The 20,176-nt window shown below is 45.3% G+C and overlaps 1 protein-coding gene across 1 annotated transcript; it reads left to right on the top strand.

The window, feature by feature from the left end:
* Window positions 1-915: 915 nt before the first annotated feature.
* LOC125522664 (polygalacturonase At1g48100-like) lies at window positions 916-2,986 on the top strand. Its single transcript, XM_048687712.1, has 3 exons — window positions 916-1,814; window positions 1,915-2,204; window positions 2,306-2,986. Exons 1-3 carry the CDS (start codon window positions 1,155-1,157, stop codon window positions 2,808-2,810), a joined length of 1,455 nt encoding a protein of 484 aa, XP_048543669.1. The 5' UTR covers window positions 916-1,154; the 3' UTR covers window positions 2,811-2,986.
* The last annotated feature ends 17,190 nt before the right edge of the window (window positions 2,987-20,176 follow it).

Raw genomic sequence — 20,176 nt, 5'->3', positions numbered from 1 at the left:
GCACGATGTGCTGAGATCGGAAAGAAACAAGCACCTCAGCCCAGGCCTAACCAACCGAGGAATACCGGCTCGATTCGCATGTTCGTTTGCAGCGAAAAAGGTCGTAAAGCTAGTGTTCTTGTGGGCGCATGCGCGACCTATGTGCAAAAGGAGATCGGTCCATCCATCCAGCATGGGAGCTGGAGGCAAGCTACATGCATGCTAGCTAGGCTGGTCGTATCTCAGTTGTCGTAGATAAGAGTAGATAGCAATTGCTAGGGGGGCAAAATAGAGGAAGAAGCTGCAGAAGCTGGGTTGGTTCGGCTGGAAAGCAAACCAGCTAGGCCGGTAGGGCAACGGTACCACGGCTGTCTGCGTGCACGTACGTCTGGCCGGTCTCATCAAGGTTGATCGCCGAAAAGTGGGAGAAAGGAGGCGCCCAGTGAATGCTGGAGATGACCAGGAGGAGGATCCTCTGACATTCGGCACCCTGTCGTTCTTCCATTGACATGTCGACCCATAGGAAAACTGGTTCACATGTCACTGGCCCAACGACACACAGCACGGCAGAGGAATCCAGCACGACCAAGAGTTGCCCGGCCACATATAGTTGCACTCAAAATTTTGCTTCTTTTCCATTCAAAGATAGGGTGATCCTCTCTCGATTTCCATTAATAGAAACCAAAAGCTACAATTATTCAACACACAACACCACCGAAAGCATAGTCGTTGCACTCAGCAGTACACAAATGGAAATCGGTTTGCAGATCATCGATCGTGCATGGTAGCGAGCGCAAGTCCAACCACGAACCCCCCCTCCTTCGGCGCGCGCGTGCACGCCCTGCCGCCCATGCGCGCACCACCACCAGTCCACCACCACGCTTCTTGACACTGTAGTACATCCATGCCAGCCTATAAATCCATGTACGCGCGCTCCTCACTCTCTCAAACCCAACTGCCACTAACTGTCCAGCTCCTCTGCTCATCTACTCCAGTATAGCACAGCGTCCAAGCTAGCTAGCTAGTGGCTAGATTCCCGGGACAGCGCTCGATCGCGCCTCGGCCTTCCTCTGGGCGTCCATATATAAGCAGGCCCAGTGATCCGAGATTACTCCATCCTTGAGCTGAATCTAACCAACGCGAGCAAGTTCATCAGCTTGCAACGCTTTGCTCTAATGGAGGCCCGGACCGCCATTGCGCTGCTCCTCGCGCTCGTGGTCGCCGCGAGCTTCCTCTGCGACGGCGTCCACAGCCGCCACCACCACCACACCAAGCGCCACTCCGTGCGGCCGCCGTCCCACGCACCCGGGCCTGCGGGACCGAGGAGGGCACCTTCACCTAAGCATGGGTCTCCGTCTGCACCACCGCCGGCCAGGACGCCACCGTCAGCCCCTCCAATGCCGGGCGCGCCCGCGCCGGCCCCGTCCGACGATGGCGACAACGTGTACGACGTCATCAAGGACTTCGGCGCGGTCGGGGACGGCGTGACGGACGACACGGACGCGATCAAGACCGCGTGGGACACGGCGTGCCAGGACGACGGGGAGGGCGTCGTCCTCGCGGCCGCCGGGCACTCGTTCCTGGTGCACACCACCACCTTCACCGGGCCGTGCCAGGGCAGCGTCACGCTGCAGATCGACGGCACGATCGTGGCGCCCAGCGAGCCCACCACGTGGCCGGCCAACAGCAAGCGCAACTGGCTGGTGTTCTACAAGGCCGACGGCATGGCGCTGCGCGGCTCCGGGCTCATCGACGGCAAGGGCCAGAAGTGGTGGGATCTCCCCTGCAAGCCTCACAAGGGAGGAAGCACCCACGGACCTTGTGACAGCCCGGTGGTGAGTGGCCTAACCCAGCCACGTACTGCTGCTTCAGGCCTTTAACAGTATTTTTAATGGCCAGTAAGTGCTAAACGCCGGACGTTGATCTCCTGTGCAGGCGCTTAGGTTTTTCATGAGCAACAACGTGACGGTGCAAGGGCTCAGAGTGCAGGACAGCCCGGAGTTCCACTTCCGGTTCGACAGCTGCCGCGGCGTGCACGTCGACAGCCTCTCCATTAGCTCCCCGGCGCTGAGCCCCAACACCGACGGCATCCACGTCGAGAACACCCAGGACGTGCTCATCACCAACACCGTCGTCTCCAACGGCGACGACTGTGTCTCCATCGGCGCCGGCACCCTCAACGTCCACATCGAGAACGTCACCTGCGGCCCCGGCCACGGCATCAGGTTCGCATCCACTTCATTCCTCGTCGTAGCTTTTCTTCGGATGTTATATATACTCCACTCCGGTGGCATTGGCTGACATTGGGTGCTCGCTCTCGTTGCAGCATCGGGAGCCTGGGAAAGCAGGGGTCGCGGGCGTGCGTGGCCAACATCACGGTGCGGAACGCGGTGATCCGGCACTCGGACAACGGCGTGAGGATCAAGACGTGGCAGGGCGGCTCCGGGTCGGTGTCGGCGGTGACCTTCGAGAACGTGCGCATGGACGCCGTGCGCAACCCCATCATCATCGACCAGTACTACTGCCTCACCAAGAGCTGCGAGAACGCCACCACCGCCGTCTTCGTCTCCGACATCACCTACGCCGGCATCCGGGGCACCTACGACGTGCGCGGCCCGCCCATCCACTTCGGCTGCAGCGACGCCGTGCCCTGCACCAACATCACCCTCTCCGGCGTCGAGCTGCTGCCCGCCTCCGGCGACACCGTCGACAGCCCCTTCTGCTGGAACGTCTACGGCAACACCACCACGCCCATTGTGCCGCCGGTGGCGTGCCTCATAGAGGGCGTGCCCAGGAACGTGGATGAAGCTAGCAGCTTGAAGTGTTACTGATGAGCGACGTCAAGCCGTCGCACGCCCCTTATAGATGAGGAAGTAATTAAAACCAGAGAAAATATATTAGGCCAGACAAAAAACTTAGTTAAAGCATGGTCGTGTGTAGTATAAATTACCTATATATTGTATATAGAAAGATGAAAATGTAACAGTATGAGATGATTTGCGTGACAGTTACCAGAATATACAGCAGAATGTTCTGTAACTTTTGTTACCATATATTACTTCTTTCTTGTCAACTTAGTGTATGTAATATTTTTCAAGAAAATAAACTCTATAATAACTTTTTTTAGAGAAACTTCCATTATTCAACATTCGCAATGGCAGTACAAGGACACAAGAAAAATTATATACAGGTTCGTAGACCACCGGGCAAGAAGAAGGCGCACCGCCGTCATTGCACCCCTCTCACCGAAGCCAAGAAAATTTGTTGTAGTAGACACTCGAGAGTCGTCATGCTAAGGATCAGCACACCAGAACAGCAACCGCCACAGATGAAGAGAAGTGGCGCCGTGTATTCATAGGCATGAGTGTATGTATGTGTTTGCGAGCATCACGTCTGTAATGTGTTTCTTAATTTATTTATTTTTGGATATACCTCATCAATTTTTTCTACTAGCACATGAATCGGCTCGGAATTCCATCTAGACTTTTCTAACGAAAAATATTTTTGTGAAGTCTGTGAACAAGTACCCTTATGGCTTTATGAAATCTATAATTCCGTGTTGTGGCCTTGAAAGATGGTCTATGGACATGACCATAATTTCTGTTATTTATGTTCTTTGTACTGCCATGGAATAATGAATGGATTGAAAATTTCCTCAGAAAAAAGGATTAGACCCTTCTTTAAGCTCTGGAATCATCAGAACCATGATCAAGCTCGGTGGCACATTTTCCGCAGGATCTAGCATAGTTCCGCGCATCTCTGTCAACAATGTATTCATAGACTACTTGCTGATGACAAACTTTGTTTTCCGTTAGCTCCCCGTCCACAGACCCCTTCCCGCACGGCCACAACTTATAAAACCCAAATTGACAAAGGGAGCACTGTGGATCTCAAACATTATCAAGGACTCAAGGTACAATAATAGATACTACATGGCCTAGCAAAAGGCACAATAAAGGTATCACCGAATGTGCGGCAAGAATTAAACAAAAGCAATCCGGGGCCTCGCAACGCATGCCTAATAACTTTGTGTCCTGATAACGCCACCCACATAACAGAGCGAGAGAAAGGCGTGCGACGACTCTAGACGACTTAACAAGCTAGTATGCCCCCTCAAAAGCAAACTAATAGTAACTGTATTTACAACACTTTCTATATTTTTTTTTGCGAGAAAAACACTTGCTATCTTATTTTTTAAAACACAATCCAGACACAAGCGCTCATATATACGTGCATACGGTCACCCATATGAACACGCACACGCACACCCTATCATATGAGCACCTTCGAGAGACTGAGCCGGCATATCATATTGAGATTTTACGAAGTCGCCGTAGGAGCCTCATAGTCTACGAGAACGTCTCCTACCACTGAACGCGCATTGCTGAAAATCCTGAAATAAATTCAGGATAAATGCGAGCACCAGAACTTGAACCCTGATGGGCTGGGCATACCACTGTCTTTCTAACTATACAATCATATGTTGGTTCGCACTTGTTATCTTGTTATTGCGGGCCTTTTCCTATATTTTTTTAGGAGTGAAAACAAGCACCTAGCTATGTAAGACCTAACCAACCAAGAAGTGTCGGCCCAATTCGCATGTTGGGTTGCAGCAAAAGGAAGGTCGTAAAGTCATTTGATTAGTGTTCTTGTGGGCGCGTGATGACCTATACGCAAAGGGAGGTCGATCGATGGAGAGGGAGCTGGCCGGTGCATGTTGGCACGCAAAGTAGTACGGTGCTACCCTGTAATTGCTACTCGATCCCACATACATGATCATCAGCCTGTACATGATGGTCGTCCGATCGACGTTGGGTGGACGCATCACGCAGACAGGATAGGGCTAGCCAGGCATAATCCTACCCAAGGAAGGAGGAGAAGGTAAAGCGGAACCCCGAGGCGCAGGCAATCTCGGAGCGCCACTCACAGTGCACCCGCACCGGCGCGATCGGCACCCATGCACATGCAACATGGCTCGGAAATCGGAATCGATCGAGCCGCGAGTGATGGAGAGCTCGGTGCCTGGCCTGTTCTCGAGCCAATTGCACCCCGCACGCCCGATCGCGCCGGCCGGCAAGCAGATCGCCGGGCATGCTCGCGTTGCGGCGTGACACATGACGCATCACGCGCGGGGTGGAATGGAAGAGAATGGGGTGGACGGCCGGGTCGGCGGGCGGGCGCACGCACGCATGCGGTGGCGGGGCGGCCGGAGTCAGTCAGTCGTAAAAGGTGGAGAGGCACTGCCGTCGCTGCCACGACGGCCACTACGTAACGTAGCCCACCCAATATGGCTGGGCTGACCGCCTCCCCCCACGTCCCAATATCATATGTGTATTTCGCACTCTCGCGTGGAGGGTGGCAATGGCACGCGCGACATCCAGTTGCGGCGTTGCGTCCGTGTGTTGGCCGGCCGGTTTGCTTTCTTTGCAATTTGCATAGTGCTGCTGCACGTGCTAGAATATTCTAGTCGCTTCTAAGCTTTTTGGCTGTCGGATTGAAAACTTACCAGATGTGGTGGAATTTGTGGTTGCCGGAGAACACCGCCAGTTTCCCGGCCAGAATTTCCGAAGAATTTTGTTTTTGAAATGTACTCCCTCCATAACAAAATAAATGTACAAGGTTGAGACACTTAAAACATCTACAGCCGGACCTCTTAAATCCGCCGTACGTGCGGGCGGGCCGCCCGGTTAGTGTTCGGTCATGATTTTTTAACCCAGGCGGCCCATCAAATGGCCCTCAAACGCCTGGGCTGACCAGCACCCACTATATCCAGCTCAAATATGAGCCGAATATGGTGGCGCCCGAGCGCGCACGGCCACGCCTGTCACGTTGGACCCGGCGCACGCTAGTCCACCCGACCCCACATAAAAGAGTCTTGCTACACACACGATGAAATTGGACGATGCACAGACGATGGATTAAATCTGGCCGGACAAACGTTGATTGAGAAGGGTGTCGGCCGCTGGATTTACGTGCCATGCATAGATCGGCCACTTGTGTCGTGCATGGAGCAATTTCGCACATAAAATCATTCCCATTCGCTCGCCGAACCAAACCCTAACCATTTCACTCCCCTTCCCTCTGCCACCCAAACTCATCTCTAGCCCCTTCTGGACGTCTCCGGCATGGCGAACAGCGGATCCGAATCCTTCACCTCCAGATCCGTCGACCCCAAGCTCATCCCACGCGGCCCCGAGGAGGAGACGGCCGTCCGGCTTGCGCTCCGCCGCGTCCGGATCTCTCTCTCTCTCTCACACACACACACACACACCTTTGTACACCCTTACAACTAAAAGTTACAAATATATAGTAGGAAAGCCTGCCATAGATGCCATTCGGATTTAATTACAAGTTTACAACACCAAGCTGCACACAATTGAGGAAGATATATATGAAGGAAATATGCCCTGGAGGCAATAATAAAGTTGTTATTTTATATTTCCTTATTTATGATAAAGGTTTATTATTCATGCTAGAATTATATTGTTCGGAAACTTAAATACATGTGTGAATACATAAACAAATACCATGTCCCTAGTAAGCCTCTACTAGACCAGCTCGTTGATCAAAGATGGTTAAAGTTTTCTAACCATAGACATGTGTTGTCATTTGATAATGGGATCACATCATTAGGAGAATGATGTGATCGACAAGACCCATCCGTTAGCTTAGCATAATGATCGTTGAGTTTTATTGCTATTGCTTTCTTCATGTCAAATACATATTCCTTCGATTATGAGATTATGCAACTCCCGGAAACCGGAGGAATGCCTTGTGTGCTATCAAACGTCACAACGTAACTGTGTGATTATAAAGATGCTCTACGGGTATCTCCGAAGGTGTTTGTTGAGTTGTCATAGACCAAGACTAGGATTTGTCACTCCGAGTATCGGAGAGGTATCTTTGGGCCCTCTCGGTAATATACATTATAAGCTTGCAAGCAAAAGACTAAGGAGTTAGTCATGAGGTGATGTATTACGGAATGAGTAAAGAGACTTGCCGACAACGAGATTGAACTAGGTATGAAGATACCGACGATCGAATCTCGGGCAAGTAACATACCGATAGACAAAGAGAATTACGTATGTTGTCATAACGGTTCGACCGATAAAGATATTCGTAGAATATGTAGGAGCCAATATGGGCATCCAGGTTCCGCTATTGGTTATTGACCGGAGAGGTGTCTTGGTCATGTCTACATAGTTCTCGAACCCGTAGGTTCCGCACGCTTAACGTTCGATGACGATATAGTATTATATGAGTTATGTCATTTGGTGACCAAATGTTGTTCGGAGTCCCTGATGAGATCACGGACATGACAAGGAGTCTCGAAATGGTATAGAGGTAAATATTGATATATAGGACGATGGTATTCGGACACCAGAAGTGTTTCTGGGGGTACCGGGTACTTATCGGGTCACCGGAAGGGGTTCCGGGCACCCCCGGCAAAAGATATGGGCCTTATGGGCCAAGAGGGGAAACACACCAACCACAAGGGGCTGGTGTGTCCCCCATATGGGCCAGCCTAGGAGGAAAAGAAAAGAGGGGAAGGAAAAGGAAAGAGAGGAATAGTGAAAAGATCTAGATGACGACTAGAGGGGGGGGGGGGGAATAGGCATTTTAAAACTTTTACGGATTTGGCTTTATCCTAATGTGGAATTAAACTAACGGATACTTTTCATGCACAAATCCTAAATATGCTAGGCTCAACTAAGTGCACCAACAACCTATGCTAAACAAGATAGGCACTAAAGGAAACTAGAAAGCACAAACTATATCACAAGATAAGGAAATGTAGGAACTACTAAGCAATTCAACTAGCACAAGATATATCAATACGAGCAAGTATGAATTGCAGAAAGTAAAGGGTGTGGGTATGAGATAACCACAAGTGAGTTGGAGACGCGGATTTATCCCGAAGTTCACACTCGTGAGAGTGCTAATCTCCGTTAGAGCGGTGCCAAAGCCAAAGCTCCGTGGTGTCACCAAGTGACTCACCGTATTCTCCCTTCCGAGTCACCCCCAACGGATGAGCCTCGGTTTACTCGGGGTTGGTCTTGAAGGAGACCACCACACCTTTACAAACTTCTCCGGAGCACACCACAACCACGGAAGCTTCCGGAGGAACTTGACCACCTAGGCCACTTCAACACCCTTCCCCGGAGCACACCACAAAAGGAAGCTTTTGGGGGAACCTTGGCCACATAGGCCTCTTCACAATCTTCTCAATGTATCACCAAACCATCTAGGAGGCGAAGCCTCCAAGAGTAATAAACTCACGGGCTCTCACTCGAACGAATCGATGCGGGGAGCTAAAACCAAGGCAACAAATGCAATGCAAGGTCAAGCAACAAATGCTCAACTCACTCTCTCAATCTCGCAAGATGCAACTCAAGAAAGTAGGGGATTGAAGAGAGGGGATGCAATGGAGGAAATCAACAAATGACTCCAAGATCCATCCACAACCCCCCCTTCACTTAGAGGGGAGATAGGGGTTTGGGAGAGGTGGTAAGAGGCTCAAAATGATGTTTAGAATGTGAATAAAACAACCCCCAAACCGGTGGGGAGGAAGGGCTCTTTTATAGCCAACTTCCAAAACTAGCCGTTCGGGCTCCAACGGACACTTCCTGGACACCCCGTGCCCACGGGGGTTTAGACCCCGTGCCCACGGGGTCCCGTGCGCATGGTACAAGCCCGTGTGCACAGGGCCCCGTGCCCACGAGGGTCAAAAACCCCGTATTCACGGGGTACCCAGAACAGCCTGCAGCGGCCCACTAAAACAGTGATAACTTTGGCATACAGACTCCGAATTCGATGATCTTGGGCTTGTTTTGAAGCTATGGAAAAGTCCAAGGTCCTCACATAGAGAACCACCCAAGATCAACAAGAAATAATGATGCAAGTAATGCAAAGGTTTGATCTCTCTACATGCGACATGATCAAGCTACTTGCCCGAGAGTCCCTCTTGATAGTACGGCTATCAAACCTATAATCCGGTCTCCCTCCAAGCACCATGAGACCGGCAAAACCAGGAAAACCTAGCTAAGGTATACCTTTGCCTTGCATATTCAACTTGCGCTTGGTGATGACTCCAATGCTTGTCTCAAGTTGGAATCCCTTTCTTGTCCACAACCACTTGGTGAAGATGCTTGAATTGCTTCCTCATATTGCAATGAGGAAGCCTTAACTTAAGTCCATCTTCACATGAGCATTATCATGATGTGGACCGCAAGCTTCAAAGCATATAACCTCCGGCTTCTCATCTTGTACTTGGACTCCTCGAACTCGATGACCATCACTACTTGATGTCATCCACACATAGGCTACTTGAGATCTTTCCTTTTGATGCAAGCCCATGGGAAACACCTAACCCACATAGACATAACAAACACACAACATGGGTTAGGTAACAAAGCACAATTCAAAATTACTTACCATACCACTAGATCACTTGATCCCACGTGGTACAATGTTTGCGCTTTGAGAGTGAGTTGACCATCTAGATATAATCTTCGAGCTTCATCTTGGTCAACCAACATCTTTACTCCAAGCTCCATCTTGGTTTCTTGAAAGCCACAATGAACTCTTCATTTCCCTTCATTGCTTCAAGACAATATCACCAAAGACTCTTTCATGACCATATCAAGTTCCACTATGAATATCATCTTGATCACCACTTGCCCTTCTAAAAACTCCATCACAATCTCTTGAGAGGCATAATGAATTCGTCACTCTAGTTGCTTGCTTTAAGACTTGATCAACTGAAACCCAACACATGAGCTCACCATGATCTTGTCTTGAATCATAACTTGAATTCTTCTCTTTGATTATTCTCTCAAACCCTTGATCCTTAAAAGTCCTCCATCATAATATCTTGAGAGGCACAATGAATTCTTCACTCTAGTTGCTTGCTTCAAGACTTGATCAACCTAAACCCAACACATGAGCTCACCATGATCTTGTCTTGAAACCATAACTTGAATTCTTCTCTTTGATTATTCTCTCAAGCCCTTGATCCTTAAAAGCCCAAATATGTCAGTCTTAGAGATCCTCCAATGAACTCCACCATGAACATAATTAGATTAGGCATAGAAATCAATCTTGATGGATTCAATAGAAGTACTCGAAGACCAACTTGAAACCTCACTGGATATGGGATCTCGAGAGCCAACACCTAGGCCTCGTGATCACGGGGTATCCAGAGAGTTGACACTCGACCCCATGCGCATGGTACAAGCCGTGTGCAAGGTATCCAGAGAAGGATACCATGAGGACTTCTTCATGCTTTGATGGACTTCACAAAACAACCCAATGCACTTCAAGCATCACTATGGAACATATCTTCATATAAGATTCAATGCACTTGATGCTCCATAGGAATTGTCATTTAACTCCAAAGCATACAGCAAATATATCTTCATATATATGGACTTCATCCTTGATTCCATCCAATATCCTTGAGGCACCATCTATGGACAAAACCTTCAAATATATCTCATTGAGAAACATTAGTCCATAGAGATTGTCATTTAATTACCAAAACCACACTTAGGGCTACATGCCCTTTCAATCTCCCCATTTTGGTAATTGATGGCAAATCTCAACAAGAGGGTTTATATAATGAATTTAAAACAAGTATGCAATCTATCCGAGAATAAATTGTAATACTTGAGGTGGTTTTGATAGCCTCAACTATCACAAAGCATAGTTGATGTTGTCAAAACCGATTATACTAGCATCAAAATATTACACAAGAATGTGATGCTAGTAGAACCACAATATATAGAGCAAACTCCCTCACCAATATATGCATGTGAAAGAACTCGGTGGAGTTTTCTCTATATACACATCGATATAACGAGCAAGCACAACAAATGTATATATGCATGAATGACAGGAACCAACCCACTTCTCCTAAACCCTCTAAACTTCTCCCCCATTGGCAACAAGTGCCAAAATGAAGAAAAATCTAGACAACTAATATAGTATGGGTTCCTCCTTAATTTGTGCATCCTCATATTGTGAGTGGAATCAAGTGCACATATCCAAAGTTACGAACAAACGAAGAAATTCACACTATGTTGAGGATCCATAGAATGCACCAAAAAGATATGTCATGAGAATCAAACATCCAAAGGATCAAAAGAACATATTTTGGACAAGGGATAATGGAGATATCCAATATGATAATCATGCTAAGCATGGGTCCAAAAATATATCAAAAAACCCATGAGTGCAAAGGTATAAGAAATACATACAAGCACTCACTCAACAAGTACTAATCATGCCATGATGCAACATACACAATGTTGACTCTAACTTAAATAAATGCATGAAGTAAGTACTTGTTACCGGGAGAGAAAGCATTGGTTCAAGGGGCCCTTGATCCTTACGCGAACTTGAGGGACTTGATCTTGTTCTTGGATAGGTACATGATCCCCCATAGCATCTTGCTCTTGTGTTGGGGGTGATGACTTCCCTTGTGGTCGGTCCACAAGAGGGGCTCTTACTCCTGTTCTTCTACATGGACAAGGGGTGTTTCTTGTGGAAGAATATGACCAATCCCCATTGTACTTTGTAGCTTGGGAAGGAGCCTCATCACCTACAACACTTAAAACAAATTGCTTCACATGGAAGCCGTTATTCTCATCACACTCCACATTCACCGTTTCCTCCAAAATCATACCCATGGATTTATTGAGAATATAGTAAGTGTGGGACTTTGATGCATATCCAACAAAAAGACCAATTGGTATACCGGGTTTACATGGTGAGAATGCAACACTTACATGGAACCGGGTTTTCATTTATCTTCTCTCTCAAAATAAAGAATCAACCAAGCTTGGCTCTAATAATTTTCCATGGTGTCTCCACCTTCCTCATGAATAAGCCAAGCATCCAATGCTTCTCCAACGTACCTAAAACACATTAAGGTACAATTTGGTCCCCAAACTTATTGGGTCCGAAGTAGTTAGTCCAACCACAATACATAGGGAAAAACTCCATATTAAATATGCGTGCAAAAGGATATGAACGAACTTGAAGTTCATGCACAATTTTAATAATTAATGATTTGATGGAGTTTACCCTATATAGAGGGTCAAGTAGAGAAATGAAGGCATGAAAAGTTATATAAATAACTATGCATGCACATGCCTACCAAGATCCAAAGAGATACAATTTGGACAAAAGAACACTTAAACGAAGAATACTCCAAAAATAACATGAAGCATTCAAGTTGTCCAAATTATATCAGTGACGAATCCACACAGGACCGCACAAAAAGTACAACATATGAACTAAGCAAAAACCAAAGAGCATATAGGATATACATTACACACATGCTCAAAGGCTTATCTCACTCAAGTATATAATAGATAGTACAAGCAGTGAGATAAGGCAGGTTGAAGCACAAGCCAAGAAGAAGATGATCATAAAATTCTACCACAAGAAGAAATACCAATTGGTATTTGGAATTAACACTCGGTGGTAGAATCCGAAGAAGCACAAGATCATAATCAACAACCACCTCGTGCGCACGGGGGTCAGAAGACCCCATGCACATGGGGTATCAAGGGAGTTACGCAGTACCCCATGCGCACGGGGGCCCCGTGCGCACGGGGTACCCAGAGAGTTACGCAACACCCCATGCGCATGGGGGTCAAAAGACCCCGTGCGCACGGGGTATTCAGAACTTTTATGGTGCAACTTTCTGGATACCACAACAGGCACACAACAGAGGCAAATAACCACCTAAAAGAGATAATTAATGGATACTCTGAGAATCTAAATTTCAAATGAGCTTAACATACCACATAGTGACTAGATAATATTGAGTATCAATACTATGTGGTATTTCTCATATTCACATTTTGGGTTTGTGATGTGCACAAAACATAACACTCCCCCATAATGTGATGGTCCACTAATATCTCGCAAGAGCCAAACAACATACAAATAAGGCTCAAGACAACAAGCAACACTATATGATGTGCAATGCAACCTACACATGCTAGATAACGCAAATCAAGCATACTAGGAAGCACAACATATAAATGCACATGCTAGATACAAAACCTAAGCATGCAAGGGGCGAGTAACTTTCAATGTAAGCAATAAAAATACAAGTTACCGCAAGGAGGAACATTGGATAGATAATATGAAGATAATCCACATGACTTGGCACGAACAAATAAATGGTGAATATTATTTTCTTCATGAACTAGCCAAATCTACAATGTCCTCCACACACCTATTGATCAAGGTTGAGCTTGATGGTCCCCAACCAAGTTGGGTCCTAAGAAGTTATTCACAATAGGCTTGGCAACCCAAATGGCCTTTTCCATTTCCAAACCACTTTGGGCGCCAACAAACTTGGCAAACAAATTGCCAACAACATCCTTCCTATGCGAATAATGATCATTGGCTAGAGGAGGCTTAGGGATGTTACCATTGGGACAAGATGAAGATATGTGTCCCTTCTCACGACAAATATAGCAACATGTGCTCCCCCTTTTCTTCTTCTTTACTTTCTCAACTTGGGGAGAATTTCCTTGGTTCATTATTGATAGTGGCCTTTCTTCAGCTTGAGGTTGACCTTGAGATTGAACTTGAGGTTACCCTTGAGATTGAACTTGAGGCCGCTTCCCTTGTCGCTTCACATTTGAAGCCTTCTTCCTCAATGGGCAATATCTCACATGGTTTCCAACATTCTTGCACTTGAAGCATGTAATGTTTGCCGGATTCTTGACTTGGTCTTGTCCCTTATTCTTTTTCTTGGACTTCTTGTTGTTGGAGATGAAACCAAGTCCACCCTTGTCATGAGGGGATTTTTGACCACTCAAAATATTGTTGATAGTGGAATTTCCTTCACGACACATTTCCAAGTCTTTCTTAAAATTAGTGACTTGAGCCATGAGCTCTTTGTTTTCCTCTACAAGGTTAGTATCAACAAAAGTACTAGAGGAAGTAGAAACTTCATTATTAGAGCAACAAGGCAAGGAGAGCAATTCATCACAAGATGTGGTAACAATATGTCTAGATAAATCATAAGGACTAGCACATGACAATAAAGAATTTTGAGTAGAATTAGTGCCAATGTCCGCACGAGGCTCACAAGATGTTACCTTAGCCACAAAAGCCTCATGAGCTAACGTTATCCTTTCATGGGAGATTAGAAGGTCATCATGAGAGCCCGAGAGCTTTTCATGACTTTCTTCTAATTTCCCATAATTGCTAGTTAGCAAAACAAGTTGAGCCCTTAGCTCAACATTCTCCTTCAAGATAGATGCTTCACAAGAAGTAGAGTTAGTAGCACAAGCATCATTGCCAATATGAGAGGAGCTAGTAGAGACCAGAGACTTCACATGACTAGCTTGAAGTTCCTCATAAGACTTAGAGAGTTTGGTGAGCTCTCCTTTGACATTCTTGTAGCCAAGGTCAAGGTGCACAAAATCCTCTTTAAGTTGATCATGAGCAACTTCAATCTCTTCTTTGGAAGATTCTAAGTCTCTAAGAGTTTCTAGAGCATCAAGAAGGTTACTATCAAGTTTTTCATTTTGTTCTTGCTCTTCGTGAAGTAAATCATTACACTTTCCAAAATGAGTAATAAGATCTTTAAATATCTCATAAGTGTTCTTATTTACCCCACGAAGAGAATTACCAATTTCATATATTTCTTGACTCATATCCCTATCAAATTCATCATCACTCTCATCATTATCATTATATGAGTAGATGATACCTCGGTATTACCTCTTGCCATGAGGCACATGTGAAAATCGGAGGTTTATGATGATTCTTTTGGAGAGGGAGTTTCTTTATCATCAGGAGTAGGATGTCCGTGTCCATCCTCTTGACACTCATAGCATTTCCTCTCCAACGAGGTGATGTCCTTCTTTGCTCCTCTAGCAATTTCCTCAATAATGGTGTGTGCACTATTTTCTCTTGTTTCCTCTACATGGTTAGTCAAACAACAACTAGAGGAAATAGAAGCATAGAGATCATGGAAACAAGGAGTATCAAGCATATCATCACAAAAGGTATTCAAGGAATCTCCAAATGATATGCATGGACTATCAACACAATAATGTAAGTCATTTTTGCTAGATATGCTCAAGTCCATAGAATCTACAACACTAGAATGTATACATGAAAGATAATCAATGTTTAGCACAACATCATCATCACAAATAATATTTCCACTCACCATGTCATTACCTTGGGACATACCATATGATGGTGAGGTGGAAGAAGTAGAAATGTCCAAGCACATGGATGAAGAAGCAATATGGAGTTCTTCATGATTTGAAGATCTGGAGAACTCCTCAATTGAATCCTCTGACATATGATGAATATCAACAAGATTGGACCCACCATATATTTCTTAAAGTTTGGTCCACATATCATGAGCTGTCACACAGGTCATGATTGACTCAAACACTTCGAGGGATATAAACCGGATTATGGCATTCTTAGCACCATACCCACAAAGCATATCATCATTTTCCTCATTAGTTGGAAAATGTTCATCCTTCCACGGAGAAGCCCCCACAAGAACAATTCGCACAAAATTTGAAACCATGGTCCGGAAATGACAAAGCATGCGAATTTTCCACAAGTGATAGTTTGTGCCACTAAAACAAAAGGTGTCATCGTGCACTATACCACTAGTCGACATCTTTACTCTCTAGGCGGTGAAGCCTACCAAGGAGAGACCAAAGCTCTGATACCAATTGAAAAGATCTAGATGACGATTAGAGGGGGGGTGAATAGGCATTTTAAAACTTTTACGGATTTGGCTTTATCCTAATGCGGAATTAAACTAACGGATACTTTTCATGCACAAATCCTAAATATGCTAGGCTCAACTAAGTGCACCAACAACCTATGCTAAACAAGATAGGCACTAAAGGAAACTAGAAAGCACAAACTATATCACAAGATAAGGAAATGTAGGAACTACTAAGCAATTCAACTAGCACAAGATATATCAATATGAGCAAGTATGAATTGTAGAAAGTAAAGGGTGCGGGTATGAGATTACCACAAGTGAGTCGGAGACGCGGATTTATCCCGAAGTTCACACTCGTGAGAGTGCTAATCTCCATTAGAGTAGTGCCAAAGCCAAAGCTCCAGGGCGTCACCAAGTGACTCACCGTATTCTCCCTTCCGAGTCACCCCCAACGGATGAGCCTCGGTTTACTCGGGGTTGGTCTTGAATGAGACCACCACACCTTTACAAACTTCTCCGGAGCACACCACAACCGGAAGCTTCCGGAGGAACTTGACCACCTAGGCCACTTCAACACCCTTCCCCGGAGCACACCACAAAAGGAATCTTCCGGGGGAACCTTGGCCACATAGGCCTCTTCACAATCTTCTCAATGTATCACCAAACCGTCTAGGAGGCGAAGCCTCCAAGAGTAATAAACTCACAGGCTCTCACTCGAACGAATCGATGCGGGGAGCTCAAACCAAGGCAACAAATGCAATGCAAGGTCAAGCAACAAATGCTCAACTCACTCTCTCAATCTCGCAAGATTCAACTCAAGAAAGTAGGGGATTGAAGAGAGGGGATGCAATGGAGGAAATCAACAAATGACTCCAAGATCGATCCACAAATACCCCTTCACTTAGAGGGGAGATAGGGGTTTGGGAGAGGTGGTAAGAGGCTCAAAATGATATTTAGAATGTGAATAAAACAACCCCCAAACCGGTGGTGAGGAAGGGCTCTTTTATAGCCAACTTCCAAAACTAGTCGTTGGGGGCTCCAACGGATACTTCCTGGACACCCCGTGCCCACAGGGGTTTAGACCCCATGCCCACAGGGTCCCGTGCGTGATGACCCACAAGTATTGGGGATCTATCGTAGTCCTTTCGATAAGTAAGAGTGTTGAACCCAACGAGGAGCAGAAGGAAATGATAAGCGGTTTTCAGCAAGGTATTCTCTGCAAGTACTGAAATAAGTGGTAACAGATAGTTTTTGATAAGATAATTTGTAACGAGCAACAAGTAACAAAAGTAAATAAAGTGCAGCAAGGTGGCCCAATCCTTTTTGTAGCAAAGGACAAGCCTGGACAAACTCTTATATAAGGAAAAGTGCTCCCGAGGACACACGGGAATATCGTCAAGCTAGTTTTCATCACGTTCATATGATTCGCGTTCGGTACTTTGATAATTTGACATGTGGGTGGACCGGTGCTTGGGTGCTGTTCTTACTTGAACAAGCATCCCACTTATGATTAACCTCTATTGCAAGCATCCGCAACTACAACAAAAGTATTAAGGTAAACCTAACCATAGCATGAAACTTATGAATCCAAATCAGCCCCTTACGAAGCAACGCATAAACTAGGGTTTAAGCTTTTGTCACTCTAGCAACCCATAATCTACTTATTACTTCCCAATGCCTTCCTCTAGGCCCAAATAATGGTGAAGTGTTATGTAGTCGATGTTCACATAACACCACTAGAGGCTAGACAACATACATCTCATCAAAATATCGAACGAATACCAAATTCACATGACTACTAATAGCAGCACTTCTCCCTTGTCCTCAGGAAAAAACGTAACTACTCACAAAGCATATTCATGTTCATAATCAGAGGGGTAATAATATGCATAAAGGATCTGAACATATGATCTTCCACCAATTAAACCAACTAGCATCAACTACAAGGAGTAATTAACACTACTAGCAACCTACTAGCACCAATCCCGGACTTGGAGACAAGAATTGGATACAAGAGATGAACTAGGGTTTTGATATGAGATGGTGCTGATGAAGATTGCCCTCTCCCGATGAGAGGAGCGTTGGTGATGACGATGGTGATGATTTCCCCCTCCTGGAGGGAAGTTTCCCCGGCAGAACAGCTCTGTCGGAGCTCTAGATTGGATCCGCCAAGGTTCCGCCTCGTGGCGGCGGAGTTTCGTCCCGAAAGGTTGCTTCTTCTTTTTTTTCTTGACAAAAGACTTCATATAGGAGAAGATGGTCATCGGAGAGCCACCAGGGGGCCCACGAGGTAGGGGGCGCCCCCCCACCCTCGTGGAAAGGGTGTGGGCCCCCTGGTCTTCATCTTTGTCGAGGATTTTTCATTATTTATTATAAGGCATTCCGTGGAGTTTCAGGACTTTTGGAGTTGTGCAGAATAGGTCTCTAATATTTGCTCCTTTTCCAGCCCAGAATTCCAGCTGCCAGCATTCTCCCTCCTTATGTAAACCTTGTAAAATAAGAGAGAATAGCCATAAGTATTGTGACATAATGTGAAATAACAGCCCATAATGCAATAAATGTCGATATAAAAGCATGATGCAAAATGGACGTATCAACTCCCCCAAGCTTAGACCTCGCTTGTCCTCAAGCGAAAGCCGATAACAATAAATATGTCCCCATGTTTAGAGGTAGAGGCATCGATAAAAGTAAAATATGGATATGAGGGCATCATGATTATTCTCATAACAACAACATACATAGATATTGTCATATGATTACTTATGTTCAAGTGATGATCTATTCACAATGCAAAAGTATGAATCAAAAACCTTATTGAGAACCAACAAACTATAACCTCAGTCATTGAAGCAATTGCAATTTATCATAACATCAGAAAGAGTCTATGTCAGAGCTAAAAAGCAAGTCCACATACTCAACTATCATCTAGTCCTTCATAATTGCTAACACTCACGCAATACTTGTGGTTACGGAGTTTTAATGGGACACAGAGAAAGACTGGGGCTTATAGTTTCGCCCCACAACCTTTTACCTCAAGGGTAATGTCAACAATAATAACTCATGCCCCCATACATCCAATTAGATATGTATATCAGGTTCTTTCCAACATGCTGGGCTTGCCAAAGGATAAAATGAAAAAGGGAGAGGTGAAGATCACCATGACACTTGCATAAGGTAGAAGACAATAATAAAAGATAGGCCCTTCGCAGAGGGAAGAAGAGGTTGCCATGCGCTTTTATGGTTGGATGTACAAAATCTTAATGCGAAAGAACGTCACTTTATATTGCCCCTTATGATATGAACCTTTATTATACAGTCCGTCGCTTTTATTACTTCCACATCACAAGATCGTATAAAGCTTATTTCTCCCACACTAATCATACATATTTAGAGCAATTTTTATTGCTTTGCACCGATGACAACTTACTTGAAGGATCTTACTCAATCCATAGGTAGATATGGTGGACTCTCATGGCAAAACTGGTTTAAGGGTATTTGGAAGCACAAGTAGTATCTCTACTTGGTGCTGAGAATTTGGCTAGCATGAGGGGGAAAGCAAACTCAACATGTTGGATTCTCCATGACAACATACTTTATCTCAGATATAAGAAAACATAACCCATTACGTTGTCTTCCTTGTCCAACATCAACTCTTTAGCATGTCATATTTTGATGAGTGCTCCCAATCATAAAAGATGTCAATAATAGTATATTTATATGTGAAACCTCTCTTTCCTTATTACTTCCTATTAATTGCAACGATGACCAAAGCTATGTCTGCCAACTCCCAACAACTTTTAATCATCACACTCTTTCTATGTGAAGTCATTACTATCAATAAGATCAATATGAACTTTTGTTTCTTCTTATTATTTTTCTCTTTTCTTTTATTCACCCAAGATCATAGCAAGAAAATCAAGCCCTTGACTCAACACTAATCTTTATTATATAGCTCATGGACTCGATTACATAGAGAGATCATAAAGCAAAACTTAAAACTAGATCATGCCATAAACTTTATTCTACTAGATCAAAATACTACTAACATGATCGAACTAAGGAAAATGGTAAAGATAGGAGTTGTGATTGTGATACGATACCGGGGCACCTCCCCCAAGCTTGGCAGTTGCCAAGGGGAGTGCCCATACCCATGTGACTATATCTCCTTGGTTGGTGAAGAAGGTGGAGGTGTTGTTGACTTAGTTGATGGCATAGACTTCTCCCTTAATTTACGCTTGAGGACGGCATTTTGATCCCTCAGATCATCAATCTCCCACTCCAGGGTCAATATCTTTTTGCATAGGTCCTTCTTATTTTCCTGCAAGAGACGAAAAGGGATAAACTCGAATTTTGGTTTCTTTACCCTATCAGGGAGACTTGACTTTTTGAACTCCACGTGCATATCCCCAGGTTGAGGTAATGGGGCTTCATCTTCATCTGAGCTCTCTCCTCCTTCCCATTGGG

This window comes from Triticum urartu, chromosome 1, assembly GCF_003073215.2.
Source record: "Triticum urartu cultivar G1812 chromosome 1, Tu2.1, whole genome shotgun sequence".
NCBI lineage: Eukaryota > Viridiplantae > Streptophyta > Magnoliopsida > Poales > Poaceae > Triticum > Triticum urartu.
Note: the sequence above shows the minus strand (reverse complement) of the source record. Positions and strands in the feature narration are given on the sequence as shown.

Excerpts from the sequence above, each read along its gene's own strand:
- LOC125522664 (XM_048687712.1), top strand. The coding sequence starts at position 1,155 with ATGGAGGCCCGGACCGCCATTGCGCTGCTCCTCGCGCTCGTGGTCGCC. Across the intron at positions 1,815-1,914 it reads GACCTTGTGACAGCCCGGTG|GCGCTTAGGTTTTTCATGAG; the intron begins GTGAGTGGCCTA and ends TCTCCTGTGCAG. Across the intron at positions 2,205-2,305 it reads GGCCCCGGCCACGGCATCAG|CATCGGGAGCCTGGGAAAGC; the intron begins GTTCGCATCCAC and ends CTCTCGTTGCAG.